The 25,916-nt window shown below is 44.9% G+C and overlaps 1 protein-coding gene across 1 annotated transcript in view; it reads right to left on the bottom strand.

The window, feature by feature from the left end:
* Positions 1 to 25,916, bottom strand: part of PRTG (protogenin) — a gene marked incomplete at its 5' end in the record, with an annotated part of 85,118 nt that overhangs the window by 34,690 nt on the left and 24,512 nt on the right. The window contains 8 exons of the mRNA XM_080707040.1: positions 11,735 to 11,923; positions 12,873 to 13,178; positions 14,757 to 14,921; positions 17,535 to 17,782; positions 19,079 to 19,238; positions 19,959 to 20,117; positions 21,427 to 21,564; positions 25,101 to 25,234. Of these exons, the coding sequence (XP_080563166.1) occupies positions 11,735 to 11,923; positions 12,873 to 13,178; positions 14,757 to 14,921; positions 17,535 to 17,782; positions 19,079 to 19,238; positions 19,959 to 20,117; positions 21,427 to 21,564; positions 25,101 to 25,234 (1,499 nt within the window). The remainder of the gene's footprint in view (positions 1 to 11,734; positions 11,924 to 12,872; positions 13,179 to 14,756; positions 14,922 to 17,534; positions 17,783 to 19,078; positions 19,239 to 19,958; positions 20,118 to 21,426; positions 21,565 to 25,100; positions 25,235 to 25,916) is intronic.

The raw sequence follows: 25,916 nt of genomic DNA, 5'->3' as shown, positions 1-25,916 counted from the left end.
CCTCCGCGGCTGTCTTTACTCTTCTACTTTTTCTTCTCAGGCAAGAAGACAAAACATCTGCATGTGAATCACGGCGAGCTCAATTTGGATCCTAAAGAAGTTCCTTCCTCCTCTACAAATAAACTGCTTTCTCAAGAAAGCCACTGAGCATCAACCCTTCATTCCTTCCACAAAGAGAGCGCAGATGTGAGCCCTCCCCCACCGCGCAAGCTTGCCACCCAGCTGCTAACAGAGCAGCAAACTCCAGGCTCACCAAGGGATGACCATTTATGTAGCAAATGCATCGATTCTGTTCTTGGTGATCAGGAGAGGAACTTTGCTTTAACCTTTTTTTTTTTTTAAAGGAAAGTAACTTAAAAAAAAAAAAAAGAAGTGTATCTTTTTGTTGACATCTCATTCAATAAAACTCATTTTTCACAGAGCATCCCATGTTTCAGAACATTTCAAAAGGTGGTGATTATTCAAGACTAAGGATTTAAAAGTCCAGGGGGGGGGGACAATGAAATTCTTTGCTCAATTATTTTCTGAGGTTTGATACTTTTTGCAAAGTTGAACATGATTTTAAGATGGTAAAAAATATCTAAGAAATACAGGCACATATTTGCTGCTGTTTTTTTTCTCTCTCCCTCAACTTTTTAAAGTATGAACTGAAGCTGTGTAAACAGCTCACTGCAGTCAATCAATCCTGGCACGGCAAGGGCGCCCCTCGCTCAGGGAGCGCTGCGCCCTCTTGTGAAGTCCCTTCAAGCCAAGAGGCAGGAAGGCCAACCATGAGGCGTACCCCTGCCGCCTGCCACATTAACAGCAGCAACAACAAAAAAGTCACAAGGCTTTCAGACACTGAAGGATGCACATAGGAGGCTCCAATAATGCCATCTATGTCTCTCATAATACAGCAGAACCTGATCACCTTTGCTTATCATTTAAAATTCCTCTATCTTTGAGACGGGCATGGTGGTGCAGCTTGTGATCCCAGCAATTGGGAATTTGGGAGGCTGAGACAGGAGGATCACACAGGTTCGAAGCCAGCCTCAGCTACTTAGTGAGGCTCTCAGCAACTTAGTGAGACCCTGTTTCCAAATAAAATATAAAAAAAAAAGGTCTGGGAGTGTAGCCCGGAGGTAGAAAAGCCCCTGGGTTCCACCCCCAGTACCACCAAAACAAAACAAAAAAATTCCTCTATCTTTGAGCTGTGCACGGTGTCACACGCTTGTGATCCCAGCTCTTGGGAGGCTAAGAAAGGAGGACTGCAGGTTCAAAACCAGCCTCAGCAGCTTTGAAAATGAAATATAAAAATAGGTCTGGGGATATGGTCCAGAGGTAGAAGGCCCCTGGGCTCCACCCCCCAGTACCACAAAAATTAAAAATAAAATTCCTCTATCTTTTGTGGCAAGGGTCTGATTAAGTTGCTGAGCCCAGACTCAAACCTGTCTTCCTTCTATCTGCGCCTCCCAGGTACTGGGATAATAGGTGGCTAAGCTGTTATTTTTTAAGCCTCTACTGGAAGTTTTAACTCAAAAATGAGCATGTTTGAAGTTTCACCTCTCACAGTAAGAGAAACGTTGGTGAGATCTGTGAACTGCTTTGTTTTCCACACCTGCTGACTGGCTTCTTCTGCTCAGTCTCCATCAGTGTCTTTCAAGGTAAAGCCGGGACTTCTGGGAAGATGGCGACCAAGAAACACAGTGTTTATGAGTCCTGCTAACACCTGACCTCTATTGCCACAAAATCAGTGCTTTTCATAGCCAGAAAACACTATCAGCAGAGAAATAAAAAATGTAAATACAAGGAACAGAGAAAAATAAGACTAGAAGAACAACCAGAGACCAGAAAAGAAACCAGCCACACTGCGGCAGCGGCGCCATCTTCCCTCACGAGCACTGGGCTCCAGAGAGGAAAAGTAAACAAGGAGCTGAAGTGAGCAGCTGCGGATCATTCCATTCGGGGGTAATTCAGCAGTTCTTTCAGCACAAAGAATGTCTAAAACTCCCAGTGGCCAAGCTCATCACGCCTTCCAGGGAATCAGAATGGAGCTCAAAACCAGAAAAGAAAGATGCCAGCCTCACGGCCAAGGGCGTGGCAGCAGCACCATATTGCCAGCAGCTTGGCAAGTTCACCACGCCCGCAACAGCTCCAGAACAGCGCGCACAATAACTATAAGTGAAATTGCGGCCCCTACAGGAGAAATCCCAGCACTGCAACCCCAGGGACTTGCACAGCTTTGATAATCTCCCAGGGTCTGAGATTTTGCAGTCCAACCCGGTGAAGGAGTAGTGGTGGCAAAGATACCACACCCTAGTCACAGCTCCCCATGGGAAAACGCCCAGCTCGGCACCCCCACGGTCTCGCGCAGCCTCGATTAACTCCCTGGGTCTGATACTTTAATATACAACCCAGTAAAGGAGTAGTGGTGACTGAGATTACCACAGACTTGAGATCCAGAGCTCCCTAAGTGAAGTTGTGGTGACCTGGGGAAGAACCCAGAGAAGGCATAAACTTCTAAAATCATGGGAAAGAGGAACAACAATAGAGCAATGAATGCCCACAACCCCATAATATCAGAACCCGATAACACAGAAATTCAGAGATCTCCAGAAGATCAAATCAGGAAAATAACTGTAGAAATAATACAGGACCTTCGAAAGTAATTTAGAGTCTAAAAGAAATAAAGGATGCAATCATTGAAGTAAAGGCATCAATTCAAAGTATAAACAGTCGATTAGACCACATGGATAATAGAATCTCACTCCTAGAAGATGATCACTCCAAAAGCGAACGCATAATTTATAACCTGGCCATCTGATCTCCAAACCCTCAGCCTCCTGATTAAGTATAATTCACATACGCTATTTGACTTTTTAAAAACTGCTGTGTGTGTGTGTGTGTGTGTGTGTGTGTGTGTGTGTGTTTATGGGTCTGGGGATGGAACCCAGGGGCATTTTACCTCCAAGCTACACCCCTGCCCTATTTTTTTTTTTTTTTTTTTTTTTTTTTTGGTGGTACTGGGGTTCCTGGAAGCCCTTCTACCTCCGGGCTACACTCCCAGACCTATTTTTACATTTTTATTTTGGAAACAGGGTCTCCTAAGCCAGCGCGGCTGGCTTCGAACCTGCGCGATCCTCCTGTCTCTGCCTCCCAAGCGCGGGGATTACAAGCGTGCGCCACAACGCCCGGCTACACCCCCTGCCCTATTTTTTATTCTTTCTTTTGAAACAGGGTCTCACTGAGTTGCAAAGGGCCTCACTAAGTAGCTGATGCTGGCCATGAGCCACGATCCTCCTGTCTCAGCCTCCCGAGTGCTGGGATCACAAGCGTGCGCCACGCCAGGCTACTGTTGTGCTATTTGACGCACACACATGTTCACGTGGTGCCCCACGTCCAAGACACAGAACTCCTAACCTCAGCGAGCAGCCCCCTGCCTCCCAGGTAGTCCAGTCCTGCCCCACCCCGCTGGGTGGCAACACTCATCTGTTGTCTTCTGTGTGTACAGAAACACCATGTGAATAGACTCACAGAAAACGCGAGATTTTGAGAACGGCCTCCTCACTCAACCTACAGCCACTGAGATTTAGCCACAAAGTTTAGCAAACCGTAATACGGTTCCTTGTTTTTATTGCTGAGGAGTATCCTACCTGCGTGGACCTTCTGCAGTTTGTCGGCCCGGTCACCCATGGAGGACATTCAGGTTGAGTCCACTTTGGGGCAATTGTGAAGACAGTTGTACATTTCTGTACACATTTTTGTGAGAATCGAAGTTTTGATTTTTACTAGGGTAAACAAGCATGATGAGACTGCTAGGTCATATAATAATGGCATGTCCGACTCCATAAGAAAGCATTAATCAGCCAGGCGTGATGGCGCACACTTGGAATCCCAGCATTCAGGAGGCTGAGATTGGAGAATCACAGTTCGCAGACAGCCTCAGCTACTTAGTGAGGCCCTGTTTCAAAATAAAATAATAAAAATAGGGCAGGGGTGTAGCTCAGAGGTAAAATGCCCCTGAGTTTTATCCCCAGATCCACAATAAATAAATAAATAAATGATTAAAAAAAATAGGGCTGGGAGTGTAGCTTGGAGGTAGAATGCCCCTGAGTTCAATTCTGAGTACCATAATATAATAAATAAATAAATAATAAAAAATAAGGCTGGGAGTGTAGCTCAGGGGTAGAATACCTCTGGGTTCAATCCTGAGTACCGCAAAATAAATAAATAAATGCATTAATCTACTTGGACACAGTGGTTATGTACCTGTTAATTCTAGTACTTGGGAGACTGAGAAAGATGATCACAGGTTCAAGGCCAGCCTCTTCAACTTAGCAGAGACCCTATTTCAAAATAAAAAATAAACGGGGCTGGAGGTGTACCTTGCAAGTAGAACGCTGCCGGTTCAATCATAACGCATAAGAATTTCAGGTATTCTGCATCCGCTGCGGTACTTGTTATTGGTGGATTTGGTGTTATAAAGCTTTTGTCATTCTACTAGGTGTGGGTTGGTATCTTATAACTTAAGTTTTTATATCTGCACGTCCCCAGTGACTCATGATGGTGACCATCTTTTTACAGACTCCTCGGCCGTAACCCCTATAACCCAAAGCCTTTCATGTGCTCCGCAGGTCAAGGCCTCCCACCAGCTCCACATGTGATCGGTCCGTCCTGGTCATCAACTCGCCTCCCCCGGTGAACTACTACTGCTTTAGTTTACACTCTCAGCAGCTTGGATTGTCCCAGTGATCATCTCGACTGATTTCTGTCTTCAGTGCCCTCCTCCCCCGCCTCCCCTAAATCTATCCCTGTAATATTTTTAGCAAGTGTGTGTGTGTTGAGCCCTGTGGTGTTCTACTCATGAACTCCATCCTTTCGGAAAGAGGGTCTTGCTAAATTGTTGCGTGCTGGCCTCAAACCTGCAATCCTCCCATCCCGGCCTCCAGAGTCCTGGGATCGCAGAGGTGGTCACCACGCCCTGCCTTAGCAGTCATCTTTCTAAAACCAGCCTTGGTGCTCCCTCACTTGAAAACTTCAGACGACGTTTATTGCAGCATAAAAACCAAATCATTATCCCAGTAGAAAGGTTTTTAAGACACGGGTCTAGGGTTTTAGTTTTTGCAACTATGTGTGTGTGTGATACTGGGGATTGAACCCAGGGGCATTCTAGTCCCCCAAAACCTTTTTTTTTTTTTTTAAAGACAGGATCTCATTAAATTACCAAGGGGTGTCCTCAAACCTGTGATTTTTCCTGTCTCAGCCTCCCAAGTACTGGGATTATAGTATGTACCACCAATATGAGTTTATTTATATATATGTAGAATTCTAAGGAAAACATATTGCATCCATGCTAAAATTAGGAATTTTTCTTTTCTAACTACTTGTTATCTAGGTAACGTATTTATAGGAAGTAAAGAACCACAGAAGTCAAAATTGCATGTTGCGGGGATGGCTGCAATTTTGAGATTTGCAGTAGTAACAACAATCCACTATTAGAAGCTTCTAAATTTAGTTTATCTTGTGATTTGTCAGACCAAGAAAGCTTCTGTGTCATAAGCCTCCTAGCAGAGGCCCGAGAGAGACATAAGCCTCTTTATAGCCGACCTCCTGAGTTCTACAGAACACTCCACTCCCTGTACTCACGAGGCCGGAGGGCTCGGGAGCAGCCCTGTAGTTGGGCTACAGCGCAAAGCTGAGTGTGCTAAAAAACGTTCTCCTTTTGAACGGCTACTAAAGGCTCCTACAGCCTCATCCTTGAATTCAAGAAACTCTTTATGTTATAGATTAATGAAATCCATGGCTATTTCCTTGTCCATTCAAAATCGAATGAATCTGACGGCATTATAGTTGCCCAAAATGAGATGCATCAAATCCAGAGTAACCGGCTTCCTCGGGAGACAGAACATGAACGGGAGCTGCCCTGAAAGCCAACTCAGGCAAAGGGAAGAACGAATAAAACCCTGCGACTCACAGGTGCAAAACCAACCCAGAAAGACAAGCATAAGGCAGAGGCCAAACACCTTGCCCTTACGTGTTTTATTGAAATAAACTTTCAGTTTATACTGCTGATCTTGGAGCCACACTGTGAAAAGTGAAAGCTACATAAGATCTATACTGGAATCACCAAACTGCTGTAACATGGCCATGTGCCTTTGAGACAGCCGGTTAGCGAAAAATGGTTCTTATACTTTCATGTGGTTGGAAGAGAAATTTAATTTTTTTTTTTTTCTGTACTGGGGATGGAACCCAGGGGCATTCTACCTCCGAGCTAAACCTCCAATCCTATTTTTTATTCCTTATTTTGAAATAAGTTCTCACTGAGTTCTAAAGGGCCTCACTAAGTAGCTGAGGCTGTCCGTGAACCACGATCCCCCTTTCTCAGCCTCCCGAATGCTGGGATTAAAAGCGTGTGCCACCACGCCTGGCTAGGAATACTATTTTGTGATATCAAAATGATCTAGAATTCATACTTTGGTGTCCATGAATAAGGTTATTTTGGAACTAGCCACCTAAATTAATGTACTCCCCAAGGCTGCTTCTGTGGGGCAGTACTGGGCTGAACGTTTGTGGGGAAGACCTGTGGACTGTGCTGGCGTTAGTCTGCTCAGGCTGCTCAAACAAACGACTGTGGACCAGGTGGCCTAAGCAACAAGAAATGTTCTCACAGTTCTAGGAGCCTATTGTTCAGGTCTGGTGTCTTCAGTTTCTGTAAGGGCTCTCCTGAAGGGGACTGAGCCTGTATTGATGGTTGACAAGACCTGTAATAATTGGTAACAAGAACAAGCTTTCATACTTAAGCAGAACAATAAAATCCCTTTCTCTGCCTCTACACTGTCAGCCAAGAGCCGCAGCCAGGACTGACCTTGGTCAGCCAAGACCTGGCTGTTAGCCCAGCTGAACACTAAAATTATATGGATTTTCACAACAGTTTAGGTTAAAGTTAAAGAGAAAAGGCAAACTATGTTAACCCAATAGTAATTACTAATTACACAAAATAGTTACAGCCCAAAACCTTCATACTTTATTTATTTATTTATTTATTTATTTATTTTTGGCGGGTCTGGGGATGGAACCCAGGGGCATTTGACCTCTGAGCTACACCCCCTGCCCTATTTTTTATTCTTTATTTTGAAACCGGGTCTCATTGAGTTGCAAAGGGCCTCACTAAGTAGCTGAGGCTGTCCGTGAACCGCGATCCTCTGGTCTCAGCCTCCCGAATGCTGGGGTTACAAGCGTGCGCCACCACGCCCGGCTCCTTAACCACCTTAATAATACACTCCGTGCATCTCAAGGAGCTGAGCTTTGAGGTTTAGAGTAAAATGCTCTGAAGTAAGTGTTCCTACTTCTACAGTTAAATATAGTCCATCAGAAATCTAGGAAGAAATTGGACAAGTCAGAGCTTTGGCTTAATCCTTGTAAGCAGAGGTTACATCTGTTAAGTCTTTTATGTCATTCCATAACCTATTACTTAGATATTTTAAAATGCTTGTTAAATCAATTGAAATATAGACGCTAATTTTTTTTCTTTCAGAAACAAAGAATTGTGTATATTTGGGTTGTTGTTGTTGTTGTTGTTGTTGTTATTGTTGTTTTTGGTGGTACTGGGGTTCCTGGAAGCCCTTCTACCTCCGGGCTACACTCCCAGACCTATTTTTACATTTTTATTTGGAAACGGGGTCTCCTAAGCCAGCGTGCGCAGCTGGCTTCGAACCTGCGCGATCCTCTTGTCTCTGCCTCCCAAGCGCGGGGATTAAAAGCGTGCACCACCACGCCCGGCAGAATTGTGTATATTTCTAAGGAAAATGTCAGCTTGACTAGATTCCAACAACATAACATTTTTTGTTGTTGTTGTTGTTGTTGTTTTTCCAGTACTGGGGATGGAACCCAGGGGCATTCTACCTCCAAGCTACACCCCCAGCCCTGTTTTTTATTCTTTATTTTGGAGCAGGGTCTCACTGAGTTGCAGAGGGCCTCACTAAGTAGCTGAGGCTGGCCCTAACCACGATCCTCCTGTCTCAGCCTCCCGAATGCTGGGATGGCAAGCGTGCCCACCAAGCTCGGCTCCCAATAACATACTTTTTAAGTTGAAAATGTAATTACCAGAAGTGGCACCAAAGGATGTGTATACAGCCATCAGAAAGGAGACAAAATCTGGAGACATCTGTTTGTTACGCAGACTGACACAGAATCAGCAAACAAAAACTGAGGTTTCACTTGCAGGCTTGCTTAGTAACCCAGCCCTGGCGAAGCGCCTGTGGCCATGGGGCTGCACCATGGAGCCACAGGCAGAGCCGTCGCCCCCGCTCCCGACTCGGCACCATATGAGGTGGGCAGCGGCCGCCAGGTGCTCCCACTGAAAATGTCGTCAGGCAGCCAGGCGGCCAGGTGGCCAGCCATCCAGGTAGCAGAGGTGCGGCGGGAGCCTTCACACAGCCTCGTGGGCTGGCGTGTTCGCAGTGTTATCCTGTGGCCGGCCCAGGGACGAGGGCTAAAGGCTGGCGGGGCGATGCCCAGGGACCACCGCACAGCCCTGGGTTCAGACGCTGCACCCCACCAGGCACCCGCGGCCTGGCAGGCCTGGAAGGGTGCCTGTGAGACCCAGCCACGGGCCAACTCCCAGAGGGGCGGACAAAACCACTCCCTCCATTACCGCTCAGAAAGTGCTCTTAAACAGAGGTACCTCAAGATCACGTAAAATTCAAAGGTATATGCAATTTACTTTCATTTATTTTTTTCTATTTGTTTTTTGGTGGTACTGGGGGTGGAACCCAGCGGCTTTCTACCTCCGGGCTATACTCCCAGACCTATTTTATATTTTATTTGGAAACAGGGTCTCACTAGATTGCTAAGAGCCTCACTAAGTAGCTGAGTCGGGCTTGGAACCTGCGCGATCCTCCTGTCTCAGCCTCCCAAGCGCAGGGTAAATTACAAGCATGCGCCGCCATGCCCAGCAGCCCCAAAGTTTTAATAAAATGTTTCTCTTAATTTTTTTTGCAAAAGCCCCAGGTTCTTTCTAATAAAATACTCATCCTTTAGTGCAGATACCAGCTACAGCCACGCCCTCTCAGCATCTCCATGTAAATTCTTACTCGTGCAGTCCATAGGCAAAATCTCAAAGTGAGAAACAGCCCCAAGAGAAGGTGTGATCGCTGGCCGAAAGTACTCTCCACTTTTAGATATTCTTTCATAATTATTATTCTTTTAGTAATGATTCTTTTAACTCTCCACATGAATTGCTCCGGTGGTATAAGATCAGGACTGTGAGAGAAACTGAGTCCGTGGAAAATAAAATTTCTGGTAATTTGTCCAAACCTCTAAATGTCCTTGGCTTTGTTCAAATGGTAATAGAACTTAGTTAGAGATTAGATGCCGTGGTGGCATTCCAGTCAGTAATTACAAACGCAGATTTCCTCTCAATCTCTGACCTTCAACCTAATCAATAACTAACCTAGAGGGGGAGGCGACCCGATGCCTCTATTTACCTCTCTTTGTGATCCTGCCCAGATACGGGAAGACAAACGTTGGGTGTAACATCAAAGCAACCCAGTTTATGAGCAACTAATACTGCCCGATACAATGGAGCTAAAGGCTAGGAAGATTCTTGACCTTTACACCCAGTATGAGCCCTGCCCGAGATGGGAGGGGCGCCACGTGGCCCAGGAAAGGATATTGCCAAGGGGTCTAGGACAGGAATATGGATTATTTATAAGATGAATAGGTTTCTAATAAGCCTATCGTTTGGGGAAAAGTGTGTCACAGCTAAGGAAGTATATCTGACAACTAAATCTAAAAACTTCATATTATTTCTTGGTGTTTACCTGCTAAACTGTGTTATGAGTTTGCTTAAACTTTCAGACAGCAGATTGTATTGCAGACATAATCCAGCAGACATTCATCGAAATTCTCTAAATCATCATAAAGGAACACGGATTTCCCTACGCCAACTATATGAAAGCTGGAATCTCGGACTTCGTCCCCCATTCAGCTCAAAGGAGGTTGCTAGATAGAGAAGGACATTGGACTAAGCCCTAGGAATAAAAGTTCCGAAAGGGTTAAAGTAAAACTCTTAAAAACTGGATTCCTCAAGTGATCTTGGGTGTGACTTTTGAACTTCTGGAATTAGCCTATTAAAAGCCTCTGCAGCTGCAAGGCCAAAGGGGCTAATTCGAGCACAAGACCCACCTGGGGTAATGGGACTGATTTCAATCACAAAGACCTGTGATATCACAGGCCTTACTTTTGTCTTGTTCAGGGTTGGTAATCTGCATGTGTATATCTCTATTGTACCTTGGGTGTTTTGCACTTTTTTACTAGAAAATCACTGGGAGAGGGGAATATATAAAAAATCTCGTGTCTATAATAAAGTATTCGATTGCACAAGAAGCATTGATCCATGTCAGGTTCTTTTCAGAAGCGCCGCTAATAGGAACTTATAGAAATTTATTTCCTAGAAGGGAAAGAATCGCTGCAGATAAGAATCTGCAGTACGTCACCCTATCCTTCCCCATCTTTTCTGAGATTCTCGATCGCGAGTGGACTCGCGCCCCAATCCCCGACTGAGTTGGTTTATGGCACTTTAGGTTAGGGTTAGGGTTAGGGTTAGGGTTAGGGTTAGAATAAGAAACTTTAGAATAAGAAACTCATAATGTGTGCTCAGGAAGAGTGCTCTAGGAAGGTACTTCTGTGTATCTTCTACATGCCTATAGTTTCCTTAACAGTGAAAAAATCAAAGTACTGAGTGTGGTATATTATTTTTCATCAATACTTGCCCCAAATCCTGTTTTCTGCTCAATGAAATATTTTTTCAATCAGTGATAAGCACAAAGAAAAGGAGACCGCAGTGAGAAGCCATGGGCAGGAATAAACAAATGTTGCTGATGTGGGGACAGGAGGTTGGGCCACCATCACCTCAGTATCAATGGACTAAGGAAGGTCCCCCTGGGTCATTTGTAACTTCTCATCATTTACAAAGTGAAATGTATTTAACTTTATACAAATTAAATTAAACGCCAACATAACAAGATCATAAGCAAAATACCATTTGGAAAACTATGGCAAAGAACTTCAGGACAGAGTTCTGTGCCCCCTGCATCTGAAAGCTGGTTCCTGCATGTGCATTTTACAGTGCTGGGACTAAAGCCTAGTACTGTTCTCGTGGCTGCCGCTAGGAAGCCCAGGCGGGACTCCCTGCCCCTTTCCTTTCCTAACTCTAAAAGGAAAAGCCCAAGTGCTTCATAAAACTTTAATGGATGCAGAAGGGCTTTGGATGGTAATCATATTTAAAGTGACTGCTTTGGAGTGAAAATTTATTCACAAGTAGCAAATAGTTACTACTGTGTATTTTTAGCTAGGCGTGGTGGCGCACGCTTGTAATCCCAGCACTTAGGAGGCTGAGACAGGAGGATCGCAGTTCACAGACAGCCTCAGCTACTTAGGCCCTTTGCGACTCAGGGAGACCCTGTTTCAAAAATAAAGAATAAAAAATCGGACTAGAGGTGTCGCTTGGAGGTAGAATGCCCCTGGGTTCCATCCCCACTACTGGGGGGGGGGGCACACCTCACTCTACTAGAAGTGATCTCTAGAAAGAGCAGCGGGTTTCCAGAGCTGGAGGAAGGACGGAAAGCCAGCCCAGCTGGCAACGGTGACATGGTAAAATGGATGGCGTTCTTTGCATCGACCCCTTCCCTTCCCAACCTGCAGTCACCTGCTCTCCCCAGCGAAGCACAGAGGAAAGGCAAGAGCGCAGACTCACCCAAGCCGCTCAGAGTGTAGAGAAGGTCACTGGTGTCCAGGAAAATGGGCCCGTTCTCCTGCTGCCCCTCCTCTTTGTAGAAGAGCTTGTAGCCCTGGATGGCGGCGGCGTCCTCAGCATCCCGCTGCCACCTCACAGAAATGGTGGTGCAGTTCAGAGGTTCCAGATGCAACTCTGGAGACTTGGGGGCTAGAAAACAGAGCGAAGATGTCTGCATAAACATCCCATAACTCACACAAAGACACAGAACAGTATCTTCTCTAAGCTTGAAGCCAACAGCTGCAAAAAGTTTGATTTGCAACAATTAAAAAGTTTCAGAGCCTTGTTTTCAAGGCACTCCGCTGCGTCCCTCTGATGCGATGGTCTATTTTTCTGTCCCTTCTTTCTACTTTTGTAATAATAAAATTTGCTTAAGCTTGAAAAAAATCTCATAATGACATAAAACTTTGAGACAGTTAAAATATACTATGTTTAAAAAGCTAAAATATACAAGTGATTTTTATATAGGTGTTTTTATATTTGTTTTTCAAAGGAATAAATACTTTCTAATTTGTACCATCTAATCTCTTCTGTGTTAGAGACCAGGCATTAACAACAACAAAACCAGTCACGTGATGCTCCACAGAAGTAAAAGAAAAGGGCCTAGAATTTTTGTCTTATGGTCTTTCTTTTGCACTGATGATTTGAAAAAATAAGACAACAGTGGCACACGCTTGTAATCCCAGCATTCGGGAGGCTGAGACCAGAGGATCGCGGTTTGCGGCCAGCCTCAGCTACTTAGTGAGGCCCTTTGCAACTCAGTGAGACCCTGTTTCGAAATAAAGAATAGCCGGGCGCGGTGGCGCACGCTTGTAATCCCCGCGCTTGGGAGGCAGAGACAGGAGGATCGCGCTGGCTTAAGAGACCCTGTTTCCAAATATAGAAAAGTATAAAATAGGTCTGGGAGTGCTAAGCCCGGAGGTAGAAGGGCTTCCAGGAACCCCAGTACCACCAAAAAATAAAAATGAAATAAAAAATAAAGAATAAAAAAATAGAGCTCGGGGTATAGCTCAGAGATAGACTGTCCCAGATTCCATCCTCAGTGCCACACACACACAAAAAAACTGCATTAATCCTCCTCCGCGGCGCGAGGTGGTACCTTTTACACTTGTAGCCTTGGGTGTCCTGTGTGACGTCCACACTGATGCCTCTCCCAGGCCCACACGGGTGGCAGCGGTAATCCGGACCAGATAGACACTATCGGGTTTCAAGCCTTCCAAAAGGTGCTCGTGCACAGTCCCTGGAAGCTCCAGGACCTGGATGGAATTCTCGGTGCTCAGGCGGAAGGACAGGCGGTACAGCACGACGTGGCCCCGTCGGTACCTGGCCGGGATGGGCAGCCAGGAGACGAGGATATCCGTGGGACTTCGACTGGTCAAACTAATTTCAGGAGGTCTCAGGGGAACTGGTTACGGAAAAAACACACCGTTTACAAAGATTTAGAACCAAGTTTCTATTTGGCACACCAGGGTTTACTGAATTCTCTTAATAGCAGCACATTACATCACAAAAGAAGAGAGATTTTCATCTCTAGCAGAGGTTTTCAGTGAAGCAGAGTACAAATCAGAAAAAAGAAGGAAAAGCCAGTCGTGGTGGCGCACGCTTGTGATCCCAGCATTCAGGAGGCTGAGACAGGAGGATGGCGGTTCGCGGACAGCCTCAGCTACTTAGTGAGGCCCTCTGCAACTCAGTGAGACCCTGTTTCAAAATAAAGAATAAAAATAGGGCTGAGGGTGTGGCTTGGAGGTAGGATGCCCCTGGGTGCCATCCCTAGTAAGGATGAGAGAGAGGGAGGGAGGGAGGGAGGGAGGGAGGGAGGGGAGGAAAACCAGCAAACGGGCCACGTGTGCGCCATCAAAGAAAGTAAGCTGCTGTTGCTGGGACTGTTGTGTTGTTCAGATGAATGAGAAAACTCAATACTCGAGAAAGATGTGAGACTGTCAAATATTTCCACCCAAATCCAGTATCTGACCAGCAGTCATTCTATAAATTCAATATGTGACCATCCATTATATGTACCATTACCTAGAAAAAACTCACATTCTGCTCAGTTTGGTTAAAAAATTACAAAGTATTTACAATTTAAACTAAGATATACAATGATAGCATAAGAATTTATTATTACAATTTATATTACAAATTTAAACCAAACTGTTCCTCCTTACAGTGATGCTACTGGAAGAACGCAAGTCAGATTTGAAGTGGTGAACAGCCTGCAATGTAACTTTTTTTTAACCAAAATGAGTATATATGTTCTCATTTAAAATACTTATTCAAAGCCAGGTAAGCCGGGCGTGGTGGTGCACGCTTGTAATCCCCGCGCTTGGGAGGCTGAGACAGGAGGATCGCACGGGTTCGAAGCCAGCCTCAGCTACTTAGTGAGACCCTGTTTCCAAATAAAATATAAAAAAGGTCTGGGAGTATAACCCGGAGGTAGAAAGCCTCTGGGTTCCACCCCCAGTACAACAACAAAAAAAAGCCAGGTGTAGTGGCGCACACTTGTAATCCCGGCATTCGGGAGGCTGAGACAGGAGGATCGCGATTCACAGACAGCCTCAGCTACTTAGTGAGGCCTTCCGTAACTTAGTGAGAGTCTTTCAAAATAAAGAATAAAAAATAGTGTAGCTCAGAAGTAGAATGCCCCTGGGTTCCATCCCCACACCCGCAACAATCAATAAATAAATAAAAATAAAATACTTATTCAGAACCAGGCGTGGTGGCTCACTCCTGTATTCCCAGTACTTGGAAGGCTGAGACAGGAGAATTGCAGGTTCGAGGCCAGCCTCTGCAACTCAGCGAGGCTTAGAGAGACCTTATTTCCAAATAAAAAATAAAATAAGGCTGGAGTAACCAGCTCAGAGGTAGAACGCCCCTGTGTTCAGCCCCGCCCCCAGCACCACAAAAAACAAACAACAAAAACCACTTATTCGCTGAAATTAATAAAGCGATGAGTGCGGTGACGGAGGCCTGGCGCCTTTCTCACCGTCCTCGAGGGTGCTCTGTGTCACGTGGTCGGACATCTGGCTGGCTCCCAAGGGCATATACGCCACGACGTAAAACGTGTAGTTGCTGGCAGGTTCTAAGTCGTCAATAACATAGTGAGTCGTGTCATTTCCAAGGACGACTTGATACTCTTCGTTATTTAAACCTACATGAAAAGATCCACGTTGAAAAACAAAATATTCAGAATAAAATTACCAACACCGGTCCCTGGATCTAATCTTTATCTGCAAGCATCTCCTATGAGCCTTTACACAAAACCCTTCAGGGGAGCAGAAAGGTTTTTATTTTCTAAAGTAATTTGTCTTGCTACCTATTACTAGTCTGAATTTTTGCTGAATAAATCAAACTAAAGAGTTAATCTCTAACTTTAATTTGCCGTCTAGTCGGGATCTACAGCAAACACAATGTACAATAGTAACAACGAAATACTGGAACTCACAGCGGGACAGATTTTGCTTAAACTGCTCAAACTCTTGGTTGCTTTTCTTTTCTTTTTCCCTTTACACATAACTGGGGTGACAGTGGGGGGCATAATGACTCTATTCTTTATGAAAACAAACCAACCAAAAGTTGTCCTGCAAAATATCTCATTTTTCCCCTGCAGAGTCTATTAAATTTGGCCGACATCCGCTGTTCTTTATTTATACCCAAAGCAAAAGAACTGGGGGAGGGGCACAGAATGCGCTTCAAGGTGCTCTGTATCACAATGAGATTTTATTTTTAAGATTTTATTTTTAAGAAAGCAAAGCTCAGTCAAATATGCAGGGCAGGTACAGAAGAGGACTGGTGTCTGGGATTTAACTCCTGGAGCGCTGACCTGTGGGTGGACCGGCAGCCTGGCGGCCGGCGTACCAGCTCGCCATTCACAGTCGACTCACGTCGACTCAATCAAAACTCTCTAAGGACGGGCCCCTGCTCCCAGCGCTGGGTTTATAAACAAAACAGAAGGCAAATTCCAGTATGAAGTTTCCCCACATTTCTGAATTAACTTGATAGCATTTTAATTAGACAAGATTCCGGGCATTTCACCACAGGCCTGCTAATGGCTCGTTAATTAGGGGCGGCAGCGTACAATTTCTGACCTACCCAACGAGGTCCTTGAGTTCAGATTAAAAGGCCTTGTCTCGGCCCTGAATAGACCACTGCGCCCTGCGGAGACTAATGAAGCCACCGCAGAGCGCGCGGGCGGCAGGGCTGGCCTTCCTCGGCCAACACGCGTTTCCAGACTCCCGTCCTCCTGGCTCCCGCGGCCCGGCTCACATTCAACACGTTCCTTTTCAGAGCACTACTTCAAAGCGGGGGAAAATCGCAGCAGCAACAAACCACCCATCTCTGGAGAGAATCTGAACACGCCACCGTTCTTTGGGCGTCTTCATTTATTTCTAAGGTATACTGCAGGAAAACCAGGCTGCTCGTGTACAGAACTGAAATGTGTACAACTTCACCATGGCTACCAGGAGGGGTTAGTGGAGAATGCGAGGGTTTAGAAGTAGCTTTTCTTTCTCCTCTGAGATTTTTGCCAAAAGTCGGAAGGATAAAAGAGGAGGCACAAAAAATAGAACCAATAAGTCTAAATGGAAATTTTAAAACACATTTGATTTCTATATTTACATTGTGAAGTAGCATTCAAGAGTGCCTTCTCCAAGCTTCAAAGTATTTCACATAATTTCAGAAAATTCAAAATATACAGCATCAAATATATGGAATATCGGAGTATGCTTAGTTTCCCTTTTAAAAGTAACGTGTTATAGTGCTTACAGTTTACTATATTATTTACTAAGAAGTCAAGCCACTGTACCTATGTAACTAAATATTTAAATTGGAACAGGTCAAGCCGGGCGTGGTGGCGCACACTTGTAATCCCTGCGCTTGGGAGGCTGAGACAGGAGGATCGCGCAGGTTCCAAGCCAGCCTCAGCTACTTAGTGAGGCTCTCAGCAGCTTAGTGAGACCCTGTTTCCAAATAAAATAGAAAATAGGTCTGGGAGTGTAGCCCGGAGGTAGAAAGCCTCTGGGTTCCACCCCAGTACCACCAAAAAATAAAATTAAATAAATAAATAAATAAATAAATAAATAGGAACAGGTCTCAAGTAGGTAATGATACCTTGGCTAGAATGAAATTCATAGATATACCACTCAGAAATTTTAGCATGCAAAATTTCTTTGTATTAGCTGGCACTTGATTCTGAATAGAAAAATCTTCTCAAAGTCAATCACTGAGCCAAACCTGAGAAGGAGGGAGAGGAGGGAGCTGGGGAAGGGCTGACTGGGTGATGTGCGCATGTGCGCCTCCACCATCTTGTACTCCATGGAGATGTATGACCACAGTGCACCAATAAAAAAAGAAAAATCTTAAACCATACTAACATATACAAAGTGCACAACAATAACAAATTTACAAAAAACAGACCCACAGGTGATATTTTATTAAAGAGGTGAGTGCCAGCAGAGCTGTAGTCCCAGCTACTCAGGAGGCTGAGGCCGGAGGATTGCCAAGTCCCGGGCCAGCCTCAAACTCAGTAAGACTCCATCTTCAAAGACGGTGGTGTCGCTTGAGTTCAGCTCCGTGGTGGAACACTTGCCCAGCACGCGTAATGCCCTGGGTTCAATTCCCAGCACGCAGAGAGAGAGAGCACGAGAGAGAGTGAGATTTGAGAGGGGCGCAGAGAATTTCAGAAATATTTTCTGGCTTGTGTAAGACATCATTCATCCTAAAAACCTCTCTGACAGCAACCAACACTCGGCACCGACGTGCTTACCTTCTGCTTTCATGTAGTGCACAGAATAGGCAATCACCTTCTCCGAGTTGTACAGTGGCTTCTCCCACGCCAGGCGGATGGCGGAGCTGGACATGGTTTCAGCGTGCACATTGTAGGGGGCACTGGGCCTGTCTTCTGACATGACTACAGTCAGTCTGGCTCGAGACAAAATGGATCCTTGGCTATTCTCAGCCATGCACTGATAGATAGCATCGTCTTCAGGGATAATCTGATTAATGACCAGTTTGCTGGGTAAAGAAAAGAATTGTGTCCGTGAAAATTCTAATGATGTAAATTAAAGCACGGCTATTGCTCAGCGTACCCTGATTTCAAGTGTCAGAGTTACTGAGAATAAAGTCACCCTAATAAAAAATATCCTAATAGTTGTGGTGGTGCATGCCTGTAATCCTAGTACGTGGGAGGCTGAAACAGGAGGATGACAGGTCTGAGGCCAGCCTCAGCAACTTAGCAAGACTCCCAACAACCTAGCAAGACCCTGTTTTCAAAAAAAAGAAAAGAAAAGAAAAACCGAGGGGTGGGGGTGTAGCTCAGAGATAGAATGCCCGTGGGTTCAATCTCCAGTAACACAAAATAAATACATATGTGTGTGTGTGTGTGTGTGTGTGTGTGTATACAAACAAAAATAATTACACTACTTAAAACTTTAATTACTTAAATTACTCTGATTTATTTTCTGAGTCCTTGAATTTACAATATCCAAATCCTTTTTGCTTTAGGTGACAATTTCCTTTTTTTTTTTTTTTTTTTTTTTTTGTGTGTGTGTGTGTGGTGCTAGGGATTGAACCCAGGGGCATTCTATCTCTGAGCTACACCCCCTTGCCCGATTGTTTTGTTCTTTATTTTGAACCAGGGTCTCACTAAGATGCGGAGGGCCTCACTGAGTAGCTGAGGCCGTCTGCACGCCCGATCCTCCCGTCTCAGCCTCCCGAGTGCTGGGATTACAAGTGCGCCACCACGCCCGGCTCAGGTGACAATTTCTTTTTAAAAATTTGACTTAATTTATTTAGAAAGTACATTATAATAGCATTTAATTCATAGAGTATTATAATGTATATATAACATTAAGGTTAACAAAAATCCTTGAAATTTTGTTCAACATAAATGAGAATGTTCTAAGAGTTCTAGTTATGCTAATAATTGCATTCTCAAAATCATTAAATTTGAACTGTAGAGCAGTTATTAAATTAATTTTTATTTCCTTCTCATTTTCTCATTTGATGGGAGAAGGACCTGAAACCCCCAAAGAGTTATTCTGGTTGCTTGTCATCAGTTAGCTGGCAGGTCTACCAAGGCTAGAACTGGGTCTGGAGAGTTACCTACAGATTGCACTGTACCAACACCACGATCCATGCAGAAGATACAAAAGGACACAAGGCATGATACTGCTATGAATCCTGCTCATCTCTTACTTTACTTTTAACTAGCAATATCACTTAGGTATTTGATCTATCATAACCAGTTCACATAAAAACTACTAGAGCCACATGACACATTATATAAAATAGCTGCAAAACGGAGCCCACCTGTTGTACATTTTAATTCTGCCGTTTGAATGTATCTTCCTTCCGTTTTTCAGCCAGGACATCTTGGGTGATGGGATCCCTTCTGCCTGACACACGAATCGCGCAGTGCCAGCCCGAGGCCTTGTTAAGCTCTCCGGCCACTCCACAAATGAAGGAGGAGCTATTTTTCAAGAAAGAAAGAAAAAGAAATATTCTATGGTCTCAACAGGAACAAGAGAAAGAGTCGGGAAAAATACAGCCAATGAACGCGTGCTATTTCTGGATGCCTGATGTCCTGAGCCTCCTAGACCCCACCCCGTGTCTCTTCCGGCATCTTTTCTTCTCTGTGTCGCTCAGTTACTCTCTGTTCCTCTACGTTTTCCCTGCTGAGACCATCTATATTAACACGCTAAAAGTAAGCAGATCCACACCCTCCCTAACTCAGCCCAGGACACGGCCGCTTCAAATTCTAGATTAGCAAATGAGTCATTTGCTAGTGTGTGAGGCCCTGGGTTTGATGGCTAAACACAAGGGGTGAGAGGAAGGAAGGAAGGAAGGAAGGAAGGAAGGAAGGAAGGAAGGAAGGAAGGAAGGAAGGGCGGGGAAGGGAGGAGAGGGGAGGGGAGGGGAGGGGAGGGGGGGGGAGAAAAGGAGTCCTAACGGAAGCTATATAAATACAGAACATAATGCAAACATGGTAGTAACTTCAGAATGACTCTGTAGTTATAATTTAACAAAGACATTTAATTTTCTTCTAAAACTCCCTGATGGATTATAATACTTCTCACTAACCTTCATATTAATGCTACAAAACTCAAGAAAGAAGCAAGCTGTGGCTCATCTAAAATGGGAGATATTAAAATGTAAGCGCCTTGCAGTTACAGCGCGAGAGAACGCAGACCTAGTACTGTGAGTGTTGCCACGGCAGCCGTGAAGTTGCGAGTGCCCGGGGTGGTGGCCCGACACACGTACGCCCCAGCATGCTGCAGCTTCACGTCGGAGATCATGAGATTGCCATTCCCAAGCACTCGGGTGCTGAAGACGTCGATGGACTTGTGGTCTGTTTCAAAGAGAACACTTCAGTTAAATGCAACAATCTGAAGTCACGACAGAACAACACTGCCGAGCCAATCAGGAAAAGTGTAAAACTGTTCATGAAAAGTATGAAATCCCCATATAAAAAATAAAAATAAAACCTTTTTATGTACACATTGAAATGCCAAAAGCAACTATTAAGTTGCAATTGCCAACATGTGTTTTTATTTGTAAAATAAATATTTTATCAGTTTTATCAGAATGAACAAAGTTTAAGGGAAAACTGTTACAGTTTTAGATGTCACGGTGAAAGATGAATGCTACCGTTTGGGGGTGAGGGTTACCGGTTGGGGGAACAGTCCCCGGGGACCTTTGTTAGACTCCTGGGAACAATTCCCGTCAAAAAAAAACACGGGTTCTTGTCCTGAGCTAAGGATAGATATGCAATGGCCTGGACTCTTGTTGAAGATTTAAAGAAGTTTATTAGAAAGATAGAAATACATCTGGGTGTGGTGGTGCACACTTGTAATCCCTGCGCTTAGGAGGCAGAGACAGGAGGATCGCGCAGGTTCGAAGCCAGCCGCGCTGGTTTAAGAGACCCTGTTTCCAAATAAAAAGTATAAAATATGTCCAGGAGTGTAGCCCGGAGGTAGAAGGGTTTCCAGGAACCCCAGTACCACCAAAAAAAAAAAGATAGAAATACAGCAGTTACAGCCCCGTGTCATTCACGAGTGGCATGGGGGGTGTTTCCAATGAATTCACCAAAATACAAAACCCGGAACGGCCTTTTTATAGACTCGACATCCTCCATCTTGCTTTTTCCTACATAACTCTGACATAGAGCCCCTCCATCCTCCATCTTGCTTTTTCCTACATAACTCTGACATAGAGCCCCTCCATCCTCCATCTTGCTTTTTCCTACATAACTCTGACATAGAGCCCCTCCATCCTCCATCTTGCTTTTTCCTACATAACTCTGACATAGAGCCCCTCCTCTTCATTTTCCTGCCAAACCCAGTTTACGCACAGGCTTCTCCTTTCCTGAAGGTCACCCCTTCTCCCTTCCTACCTAATTATCCGATTATTCTGTAAACCTGTCTTTCGATGACGAAGTCCTAGCTCCCCTCCTCTTTCTGCTTGTTAATTACCTTTAGCTCGGTTAATTTACAGTAGAATAGTTGCCTGCTTCTTGGCAGAAACCAAATCCTTGCACAGATCTGCCCCTCGCCCAATTTTTGAAATGTGCTTATTAATAATCAGAGCTTTCTCACACCTTCCTAGGCCATTCCCAATACTGGTACAAAAACCACCTTCCTCCCCTCAAGAAGACTTACCAAGACGGCTCCAGGAAATGATTGGCTTGGGGCTCCCTGTGGCCATGCACTCGAGCACAACAGTCTGGTGGAGAGGCATGGTTACGTTCTGTGGACCTGCTATGATGGTTGGCGTATGGAAGGACTTAGCCTCGTTAGCTTTGGGGAGGAAAAGAGAGAATGCAAAAACAAACCATAAGCTGGAGGGAGTGCATTAAGCACCAATTCTTTTGCGTGTGTGTGGTACTAGGGGTGGAACCCAGAGGCTTTCTACCTCTGGGCTACACTCCCACCTTTTTTTTTTTTTTTTTTTGTGATACTGGGGTTCCTGGAAACCCTTCTACCTCTGGGCTACACTCCCAGACACCTATTTTTTTGGTGGTACTGGGGATGGAACCCAGAGGCTTTCTACCTCCGGGGTATACTCCCAGACCTTTTTTATATTTTATTTGGAAACAGGGTTTCACTAAGTTGCTGAGAGCATCACTAAGTAGCTGAGGCTGGCTTCAAACCCATGCAATCCTCCTGTCTGGGCCTCCCAAGCACAGGGATTACAAGCGTGCGCCACCACGCCCGGCTCCAGACACCCATTTTTTATATTTTTATTTGGAAACAGGGTCTCTTAAGCCAGCGAGGCCAGCTTTGAATCTGTGTGATCCTCCTGTCTCTGCCTCCCAAGCGTGGAGATTACAAGCGTGCACCACCACACCCAGCTGTCCCAGACCTATTTTATATTTTATTTGGAAACAGGATCTAAGTTTCTGAAAGCCTCACTAAGTAGCTGAGGCTGGCTTTGAACCTATGCGATCCTCCTGTCTCAGCCTCCCAAGCGTGGGGATTACAAGTGTGCGCCACCACGCCCGGCTTAGAATAATATTTTTAAACCTATATTTTTATACTTTTTTCCTGGCTTAACATAAAAATTTTATAATCATTGTGCATGTCTCTGTGTGTGTGTGTGTGTGTGTGTGGTGGTATGGGAGTGGAACCCAGTTCCACCTGATTTATACCTCCAGCCCCATTTTGTTTTTTATTTTGACACAGAACCTCACTAAGTTGCTGAGGCTGGCCTTGAACCTACGGTGCTCCTTGCCTCAAACTCACAAGTACTGGGGTTCCGGGCATGTGCCATGGTGCTCTGCTCAACCAACACTTTTTACAATAAGCATGTATCATTTTTTCAAATACAATTTGATGGAAACAGATGTGATTACTATGCTTTTTTCCTACACTCTATATTTTATTTTATTGGTACTGGGTATTGGTCCCAAGGGCATTTTACCTCCAAACTACACCCCCAGCCCTATTTTTATTTTATTTTATTTTATTTTTGGTGGTACTGGGGTTCCTGGAAACCCTTTTATCTCCGGGCTACACTCCCAGACCTATTTGTATACTTTTTTTAAATTTGGAAACAGGGTCTCTTAAGCCAGTGAGGCCGTCTTCTAACCTGCACGATCCTCCTGTCTCTGCCTCCCAAGGGCGGGATTACAAGCCTGCGCCACCACACCAGCTATTTTTTATTCTTTATTTGGAAACAGGTTCTCACTGAGTTGCAGAGGGCCTCACTAAGTAGCTGAGGCTGTCCGCGAACCGCGATCCTCCCTCCGGTCTCAGCCTCCCGAATGCTGGGATGACAAGTGTGTGCCACCACGCCCAGCTTGTTTTATGCTTGTAAAAGTAAATATGAAAGCTGGGCATGGTGGCACATGACTGTAATCGCAGTACTTGGGAGGCTGAAACAGGAGGACACCATGTTGGTGGATAGCCTCAGCAAGTAGTAAGACTTTATCAACCTAGTGAGACCCTGAGTTTCAAAATAAAAAATAAAAAATGGGGCTGGGCGTGTAGCTTGGAGGTAGAATGCCCCTGGATTCCATCCCCAGTACCAAAAACAATAAAAAGGTGGGTTGGGGCCTGGTGTGGTGGTGCACATGTATAATCCCAGGACTTGGGAGACTGAGACAGGAGGATTGCAGCTTCACAGGCAGCCTTAGCAATGTGAGGTCCTCAGCAACTTAGTGAGACCCTGTTTCAAAATGAAAAAAGAAGCCAGGCGTGGTGGTGCACGCTTGTAATCCCAGCATTCGGGAGGCTGAAACAGGAGAATCGCAGTTCATGGCCAGCCTCAGCTACTTAGTGGGGCCCTTTGCAACTCAGTGAGACCCTATTTCAAAATAAAGACTAAAAATAGGGCTGGAGGTGTAGCTCAGTGGTAGAATGCCCCTGGGTTCCATCCCCAGTAGCACATGCACGTACACACAGGAAAAAAGAAAATTAAAAAAAGAAAATAGGGCTGGTTGTGCAGCTCAGAGGTAGAATGTCTCTGGGTTCAATTTCCAATACCATAAAAAAATAAAAAATTAAAACATTAAAATAAGCATGGTGGGTGCACACTTGTAATCCCAGAATTTGGGAGGCTGAGACAGGAGGATTGTGGTTCACAGCCAGCCTCAGCTATTTAGTGAGGCTTTTCGTAACTCAATGAGACCCTGTTTCAAAATAAAGAATAAAAAATAGGGCTGGGGGTATAGCTTGGAGGTAGAAAGTCCCTGGGTCCCATCCCCAGTAACACAAAAATACATACATACATACATACATACATACATACATACATACATACTAAAAACAAAAGTGAAGCCAAGTGGGATGGCACCTAAAGTCCCAGTGAGTGGGAGGCTGAGACAGGAGGATCACAAGTTTGAGACCAGCCATGATCTGTTTCAAAACTAAAAAATAAAAAGGGCTGGGGGTGTAGGTCAGGGGTAGAATGCCCCTGGGTTCAACCCCCAGTATCTCTTCCACACACACAGACACACACTGAAAAATATATTTAAAAATTCATAAAATCAATACATTTATAAAAAAAATTCAATCTTTCTTTAAAAAACTGACACAAGCCGGGTGTGGTGGCGCATGCTTGTAATCCCTGCGCTTGGGAGGCTGAGACAGGAGGATCGCACAGGTTCGAAGCCAGCCTCAGCTACTTAGTGAGGCTCTCAGCAACTTAGTGAGACCCTGTTTCCAAATAAAATATAAAAAAGTTCTGGGAGTATAGCCCGGAAGTAGAAAGCCTCTGGGTTCCACCCCCAGTACCACAAAAAAAAAAAAAAAAAAAAAAAAAACTGACACAGCCGGGCTGGGAGTACAGCTTAGTATGGTTGCCGAGAATTTACAAAGTCCTGGCTTTGATCTCTGGCACCTAACAAAAAAATAAATAAATGAATAAAAGAGAGAAAAACAGATTGAGAGAGAGAGAAGCTGACATAGAAAACAACAAAAAACAAAAACAAAACAAGCCAGCCTGGGAAAGAAGTGTCTTGATAGATAAAAACGACCATTTTTTCCAAATAGATGACAATAATTTAAGTGTAATTAAAATACTGCTCTACAAATCAGGAATGGTGGCCACACTCCTGTGATCCCGCGAGGCTGAGACAGGAGGATTGCAGGTTAGAGCTCAGCCTCAGCCACTTACTGACGTCCCTCCACAACTTAGCGAGAATCTATTTCCAAATAATAATAAAATAGGGCTGAGCGTGGAGGATGTAGCCCAGAAGTAGCCTGCCTGTAGGGTCAATCCCCAGCATGCCCCCCCAAATCACTTTATGGAATACTACTCCAACTGGAGGAGGAAAAAGTAACAGAGGAGCCAATAAAATCTCGCAGAAATGTAAGGCGGCCGCAGCGGGTACCTGGAGTCACTGTCAGAGAGGCCTCGGCGCTCTTCCGTCTGTGGGCTACGGTGGCGGCGACGCAGCGATAATTGCCAGCATCGCCCTGGCCGACGTCATAGATCTGCAGCACTCCTGACGGCAAGGCGGTTATCCTGTTAGGAGACAAGCGTGAGGAGACTAGATGTTATTTCAAATCTTAGGACAGGAATCGATGCACTCCAAGTACTGACACTAACTTCAGAGTGCTGAAATCAGTAAAGACCTTTTAAAATACTGGATGAGGATAGGGCTCAGTGGCGGCGTACTGGCCCAGCATACATGAGACCCCACGATCAATCCCCAGTACCGCATACACATCACCACCAACAAAAGATACTAGCTTGGTTCTGTGGGGGTTCGTTCTTTCTTTCTTTCTTTCTTTCTTTCTTTCTTTCTTTCTTTCTTTCTTTTTTTGCAGGTCTGGGGATGGAACCCAGGGCATTTGACCTGCAAGCTATATTCCTAGCCCTATTTTTTATTTTTTATTCTTTATTTTGAAACAGGGTCTCACTGAGTTTCAGAGGGCCTCACTAAGTAGCTGAGGCTGTCTGCAAACTGCGATCCTCCGGTCTCAGCCTCCTGAATGCTGGGATTACAAGCGTTTGCCACCACACCCGGCTTGTGGCTTTCATTTGGGTTGCTGCAGATCTCTAAGACAATCCTGTATGACATGGTTCGTGCAATCTATCAGCTTTTGGTTGTGAAATCAGTCTAGTTTTACATAGAGGGTATTATTTGGCATTCTAACTAACTGACAACCCAAAGATTAGTATCATTAACCTTCAAATCCCTAAT

The sequence above is a fragment of the Muscardinus avellanarius genome (genome assembly GCF_963383645.1).
Source record: "Muscardinus avellanarius genome assembly, chromosome: 12".
Classification (NCBI taxonomy): domain Eukaryota; kingdom Metazoa; phylum Chordata; class Mammalia; order Rodentia; family Gliridae; genus Muscardinus; species Muscardinus avellanarius.
Note: the sequence above shows the minus strand (reverse complement) of the source record. Positions and strands in the feature narration are given on the sequence as shown.